The sequence below is a fragment of the Monopterus albus genome, unplaced genomic scaffold, assembly GCF_001952655.1.
Source record: "Monopterus albus unplaced genomic scaffold, M_albus_1.0 scaffold339.1, whole genome shotgun sequence".
In the NCBI taxonomy this organism is placed as follows: Eukaryota; Metazoa; Chordata; class Actinopteri; order Synbranchiformes; family Synbranchidae; genus Monopterus; species Monopterus albus.
In genome coordinates, this window is record NW_018128219.1 from 495,634 (window position 1) to 502,841 (window position 7,208).

Here is a 7,208-nt window from a genome sequence, read left to right on the forward strand (position 1 = left end):
CCTGTAGTCGTTCAGGCAGGTGACCGGGCTCCTCTTGGGAAGGTGGATGATGGTTGTGGTCTTAAAGCAGGTGAGAATGATGTTCTGGCTGAGGGAGAGGTTGAAGATGGAGGTCATCAGCCAGTCCGTTGGCACATGCCCTTAGAGCCCTTCCCAAGGATGTTGTCAGGTCTTGCTGCTTTGCGGGGGTTGATCTTCCTCAGGGTTTTGCATACCTGGCCTGATGAGACAGGTAATGGAGGTGGGGGGGTTGGGTGGTCCAGGTGTATGTATGCTTCCTCTCTGTGCTGTAGCTGGAGGTCTCAAAGCGAGTGTAGAAGGTGTTGAGGTCATCCGGCAGGCTGTCTGTGGAGCTGATGATGCTGGTGGTGGTCCTGTAGTCTGTGATGTGCTGCAGGCCTTGCCACATCCGTCCGGAGTCAGCAGTAGAATAGAAGCCATTCAGCTTCTCTCTGTACTGCCTCTTGGCTGCTGTGCTGGCTTTCCTCAGTCTGTACTTTGCAGCTTTGTACCACCCATGGATGTAGCGCTGCCACTCAGCCCTTCAACTAATTTCTCCCAGTGGTAACTCACAGGGTTCCATGGAGGTTTTAATTCATAAAACATTCCCATTTCAGTGTAATGTCTATAGACCAAGCGGGAGTGCACAGGCATGGGCAGTGGAGAAAAACTAATACGCATGTGCAGTGATCCCCATAAAGCACAAGGGAAACCAGAAAAAAATGTTTTTGGCGTACGTGCCAGGCAAGCAACTCTCGGTGGGAAGAATGGGCACCATCTTTTAATCTGTGATTCAACTTTCCAATAATACATCTATGGTAACACCACATTGATACTGCACATCATGTGACCCTTATATAATGTCAGTGGTTCATTCATTCAAGATGTGGAAGATAAACAACAGCACAGTGGAAACAAAACTGCACTGGTTTGAGTGTGGCATGGCAAGGCTCCGGCACACATGCTGCGACTTAGCATGAGAAGTCGACAATTGCCAATAGGACAGGGGAGTGGTGGGCAGTGGCCCTTATTTTGTTCATACTGAAGGTGACATCCCTATACTCAGGTACACCAAAGGTTTTCTACCAGGAACACAGTATTTCTAATATATCATGTACTAGTAAGTCTATCAACAAGATCCTCAAATTTGTTTTTATTCTTCAGCCAAATCTGGATATGACTGGTTTATGTATATCATGACTTAAACTAAATATTAAGATTAAATGACACTTCCGGGTCTGGGTGTACCAGTGCCCAACAAAGTGGTGGCATTGCCTTACAGGTCCACAGCCTGGTTAATCAAAGGAACATGTGACCTTAAGCAGACCTGCAGGAGACTGGTGTGCAAACAGCAAAAACCATACCTCCAACTCCAAGAGTGTGTACTGAATCAAAAACCTGCTCTGTCTGCTGCTAGAGTGGCTTATTTCTCTGCTTAATCAGTAACAATACACACAATCCTAGATTTCTTTTTGACATTGTAAACATGTATACTCTGCAGTAAAGTAAATGGCATTAGGTACAAAATTTGCTCCTCATCTCCAGCTACTTCTGCAGAATCAGTTAGGCCTCGACTTTCAGTTAGTGAGTTGTTCTTTGATTACAAGTTGCATTCTCCCTCTAGTCAGTCAGTGCACCCTTGTGCACATAAGCATCAAAGGCTACAATCACATTACTGACTGACATGACCAAAATCAATTCTCCTCCCTCAAGTTACTCAGATCTGAGTTTTTTCATGAACATGTGAACAAACCAAATTAGATTTTCTCACATCAGACTGGGGCCACTTCCTAGATCAGATCCATATCCAATATCTGACTCTGTGAGCACTGTCAAAATTGACAGATCAGAGTTCATGCGGTTTTTTTAAACATCTCTCTCCTTTGCACACTACACATGAAATGGTTACCGGTTTCACAGTAAACTATGATAAAACTTCCTCCACATACTGAAAGTACCAGCCAAGCGTTACATTAAACCTGTCTCAGCTAACATTTGATTCTGGCAGATGTGGCATCATTTCCTTACCTACAACAATAGCAGTGTTACGCTGGTAGGGATCATAAGGGCAGCGTCCTCTGCCTTCATCAGGCTTGATGGTCATTCTTAATGTCTCTGAGTTCTGCACAGAAAAAGAAAAAAGTCAAGCTGATATCAAACTAAATAAATCATACTAAATAAAATCAGAGTATTTTTCTGTGTAAACTGTTAAAATCCCATACTGCCAATCAATCAGGTGAAAGGTTTACACAACAGACTTACAATGTAGGTGCAACGTGGGCTGAAGGCAAACGTTCCACAGGCATAGATGTGGGAGGTGTTCAAAAACTGCAGTACACGAATAAAATTGGGACAGTCAGCCTAGAAAAGAAACACAAAGAATGTGAAGTTAGATGTTTTAGTTCAAAGTACAGGGCACAGTGTGTTTCTGGAAAAAAAACCTTTGGATTCAATACTAATTACAGAACAGAGATGTGCCATAAGCGCATGAAGATTACAAGACCCTCTGGACAGTGCACTTGAAATTTATTGGACTAACATTTAACAGCAAGCTAACTGTAAAGGAAATGTAAATGGTTGTTGTACAGCAGAAAGAAAAGTAAGTGAACCATTTGGAATTACCTGGTTTTCTGTAGTATTTGATCGCAAAATGAGATTGTCACCTAAGTCACAAGTGTACAATTATAACAAGTGTACAACAAACAATTATAACTCTCCATGTGTTTATTGAACACACCCATTATACATTTAAAGTGCTGGTGGAAAAATTGAGTGAACCCTTGGATGTAATAGCTGGTTGAAGTTCCTTTGGCAGCATTAACCTCAGACAAGTGCTTCCTGTAGCTTTGGCTCAGACCTCCATGATGCTCAGGAGGAATTTTGGACTGTGCTTCCTCAAAGAGCTGCTGCTTTTCCAGCTCCCACTACCTAGTCTGCCTTCACTCACTTACCTTTCATCAGTGCAATCAACTGCTCTGTGTAGCTGTCACTGACACAGTCAAAGCCACTTTAAGTAACCGTGATATCTGTTCTTTGTGGATGTTAAAACATTATACCCAGTACTACTGTCAACTTGGATTGTTTTGGACATTGGTATAGCTGGATTGCCTTAGAATTGTTGTGATTCTTTTGCCTTAGCTCACTGAGCCTCCAGGGTGCTCAGGATTGATGGTGTCGACATGCACTGTCATGTTAACCAGTGTGCTTCTCAGCCATTTCAGACCGGCTGGAGGACTGGTCGTCAAGGTGAAGAGGATCCTTTTGTTGTGCCTGGCTTGTGGAGAAGAACTGGATTTTGAACAGGCTCTGTTTTTTGGGATCATGGCAAGGAGAAAGAACTATGGTGAGTTAGCAGGGACAAAAGATGCTAACCTGGAGGAGAAAAATATGATGTTGAACATTCACGAGCTGCTTGATTTGCAGGTTTTTTTTAAAGACCTAATCAAACAAGAGAAAAATTGTAAATCATTTGTTCAGGTGTTCATGAACTGTACCAATCAAACTATTGACAATATCATGAAGGATCCATGTGAGATTAAAAAAAAAACAGAAAACTTCACAGGAAAGGATGGATCTGTTACCTAAATTCAGAAAAGCACAGTATAAGGAAAATGTTGCATACCAGAGGTAGGTAAAGCCAACTTACTGTCCACCAACTATGTTCCTCAAATTGAGACAAAACATTAGCATTAAACATGTGGATACCTGGAGAGTTATAGTTTTATGTTATTCAATGTGTTAAAAAGGCTTTGATTAGCACACCTAGATATACTGTATGTAGTCTTAGATATAAAGTACATGAGGTAAATCTGTTCCTCAAACACAACGCATATTTTTGCCCTTTCCAAGACTCATTTAGATACAACGTTTGATGTATCTGAATTGGCGAAGTAAGGTTTAAAATTACTTAGAAGAAATAGGGACAAGTATGGGGCGCTAGCGCTTTTTATGAGCAAGAATTTATAACAGCTGTGCTGAGGGATGATATCATATGTGGAGATACAGAAATCTTATGGCTGCAGATTCATATTCCATTCTCTAAATCTTTCTTTGTTGGTTGCTGTTACAGGTTGCCTAGATCAAATTTAGAGTTTGTAGATAAACTGTGTGAAAACTTTGATAGAGTTAAAAAAAAAAAGGTATCTTCTTTTTAGGTGACCTAAATATTGACTGGTTTTCTAGTAGCTGCAAATTACATAATAAATTGAACTTCTGTGTGTTCCATTTGTAATGTTACATAGATGATAAATCAGCCTACAGGAATTTTTCTACCATTAACAATATCACAATATCCACATGTACTAATCACATTTTTACTAACATAACAGAGTTGTGTTCAAAGACAATATCTGTCCCCATAAGATGTAGCAATCAAAACCGACTGTAGTAATAAGAAAAGCCAAAGTCCCCAAGCTAAAATGACGTTATAGGTCTTATGGGAAATTTAATGTTGATTTATTTCTAAATGACATAGAAACTGAGTGGTCTGACGTGTGCAAGTGAAGAGTGCCTTTAAAGTACTCAGGGACAAAATAAGAAAACTAAGGGACATACAATACGTGCTCCATTAAGGAAGCAATCTATTAAAAATATACAAAATGGAAGTTATTATACAGTACATGGGTCTGAAAATGTTAGAAATCTGCTGTCTAATCATATACTTACTTTAGATGACATAGCTCTGGCCTGCAATACTACTGTGAGGAACCTTGGAGTCATTTTTGACCAGGATATGTCCTTTAAATCACACATAAACCAAGTCTCTAGAACTGCCTTCTTTCACCTGCTCAATGTTGTCAAAATCAGGAGTATCCTGTCTCAAAGTGTCAGGTTTGCCCGGCTGCACCTACTTTCTCACTCCCCTCACTCTGTTTTCTCTCCCTTACCCTGATTATGCTATGCTTTACACCTGCTTGTCATCAGCTGCACCTGATTAGTTTCTCCCTATTTAGTCCCTGCTCTTCGTTCACTCCCTTGCCAGTTCTTTCTAGCTTTTCTCAGGCCCGTTTGTTCCCTGTTGTTCTTCTGATTCTGTGAAAGGCCTCCACTCTTTCTTTAACTGTGGCAACTTTAATCAACCAATATATGAATAACATGACAAGATAAATACCAGTGGGAGCCAAAGAATAAGTACTGCTAGAAAATGACCAATGAACACATTGAGTGTGAAATCATTGCAGGCTAAATGCTGCACCAAGTCATAGTCACAGAAATAGCTGTCAATAACAATCCTTCAACTCACACATAAACCACTATGAAAACACTAGAACTGCTCAATATTAGAAAATCAGGAGCATCCTGTCTCAAAGTGATGCTGAAAAACTGGTCCATGCATTTGTTACTTCCAGGCTGTACTCGTGTAACTCTTTACTATCGGGATGTCCCAATAATTCCCTAAAAAGCCTCCAGTTAATCCAAAATGCTGCAGCCAGAGTACTGACAGGAACTAGCAAGAGAGATCATATCTCTCCCATATTAGCTTTTCTCCACTGGCTCCCTTGTAAAATTCAGAATAGAATTTAAAATCCTTCTAACATACAAAGCCCTTAATGACAAGGCTCCATCGTATTTTAAAGACCTTGTAGAGCCTTATCAACCTAACAGAGCACTTGGCTCTCAGAGTGCAGGTCTACTTGTGGTTTCTAGAGTCCACAGAAGTAGAACAGAACAGGCTCAATTGCAAAAGTCTCAGTTGGCTGACTGGTCTCTCGACTAATCAACTACTGGGGGTAGCCCTAGTTATTCCACATGATCTCTGTTGGGCCGAGGTCTGGGCTATGACTGCGACACTCCAGATGTGATATTTTCTTGTTTTAAAACCATTCTGTAATATGTTTACAGGTGGCAGTCAGTCACCCTGACATTATCCTGTAGGATTTCTTGCTAAACTGGGGAATTTATTTTTCCCTCCACAATGGCAGCTGTCCAGGGGCAGCAAAGCAGCCCCAGATCTCGATGCTTCCTTCACCATACTCACTACTGCAATGATGCTTTCGTGCAGAAAACCAGGTCATTCTAAATGGTTCACTTACTACTTCTTGCCACTGTGTGTGACTTGTTTAGTTTGCTTAAAGAATTTGATCAGTTCACTGTATTTGTTCACCAGCACAAATCAACTACTTGCCATTTTCTTGCCTTTCATAGAACACTGTTCAAGGTCTCTGTCTGACGGGCTCCAGTCCAGCTGAAAGAAGAGAAGAGTTCCATTCATCACACCACAAGCTGCTGATAAGGTTTGATTTTTCATTAACACACAGGATGTTATTTCAACAGCTGCTGTAGAAAACTACATAAACACATGGTGTGACCTTTAATTATCTAATAATTAGCAGGCTAAATACCCACCATGGAAGCATGCCCGTGAAACTAAAGCTACTGTAAATATTGTATATACACTTCAACTAACAACAAACTCCTTTTAGTAGCTCAGCTTCAATTGTGATGGTCTCTTTCAAACCTCAATCAATATCTTGCTATGGGAAGCGCCCTCTGGCGTGACCAATCACGGAAGGTCCTAATCTGTGGTTGCAAAGGTTTTCTGGGAAAAGTGGCGCATGACAGAAATGCAGGTTTGCCAATATTTTTGGCCACTACTGTACTTAACATTTTACACTGTTTCCAACTGCAATTTTCAGCATGTGTGCAAAAAAATTCACTTTGCATTTATGAATACTTAAGTTAAAATGTAGGGAGAGTGATCGGTGTTTCTGTAAGTGGTCAGCCAGTGTTGGCTTGCCCACCTTACTCCTCAGAGTGATGGAGTCCTTGCGGCTAACATCCAGTGCTAGTACAGCATCCCGGGCTCCTACATACAGCATGTCTCCATCCTCGCTGAGCAGCAGGGTGGTGGTGTTACAGACATCAGGGATATTGAAACAGATGACATGCCTCCCAGGACTACCTGTTGTTTCACAGCAGTTGACACCGGTGTCAGATGTTTCATTCACTTACCAGAAACAACTAAAAGCTTCCTGATGTATGTAGATGGCAATCTGCTCATCTCGATCAGTGTATATTCTGTTATTCATTCAAACAAGTCATTCCAAGTTATGTCACAAAAACTCTGGTAAATGACACATACAAACTTTGTAGGTGAAATTCATGGAAGTCCATATATCAGGTACAACGGCAAATCAAAAAGTTAGAATGGTATGTAGAATCTAAATTAAAACTGAAAACAGTGATGTGCAAATCCTCTGTGTCCTGTG

The 7,208-nt window shown here is 41.0% G+C and overlaps 1 protein-coding gene across 1 annotated transcript in view; it reads right to left on the reverse strand.

Moving 5' to 3' along the window:
• Window positions 1–7,000, reverse strand: part of sema4ab (sema domain, immunoglobulin domain (Ig), transmembrane domain (TM) and short cytoplasmic domain, (semaphorin) 4Ab) — a 46,430-nt gene extending 39,430 nt beyond the window's left edge. Inside the window, exons 1-5 of the mRNA XM_020624848.1 lie at window positions 6,952–7,000; window positions 6,741–6,901; window positions 6,125–6,184; window positions 2,263–2,361; window positions 2,029–2,122 (exon numbers count right to left, since the gene is read on the reverse strand). Of these exons, the coding sequence (XP_020480504.1) occupies window positions 2,029–2,122; window positions 2,263–2,361; window positions 6,125–6,184; window positions 6,741–6,901; window positions 6,952–7,000 (463 nt within the window). The remainder of the gene's footprint in view (window positions 1–2,028; window positions 2,123–2,262; window positions 2,362–6,124; window positions 6,185–6,740; window positions 6,902–6,951) is intronic.
• Window positions 7,001–7,208: the final 208 nt, after the last annotated feature.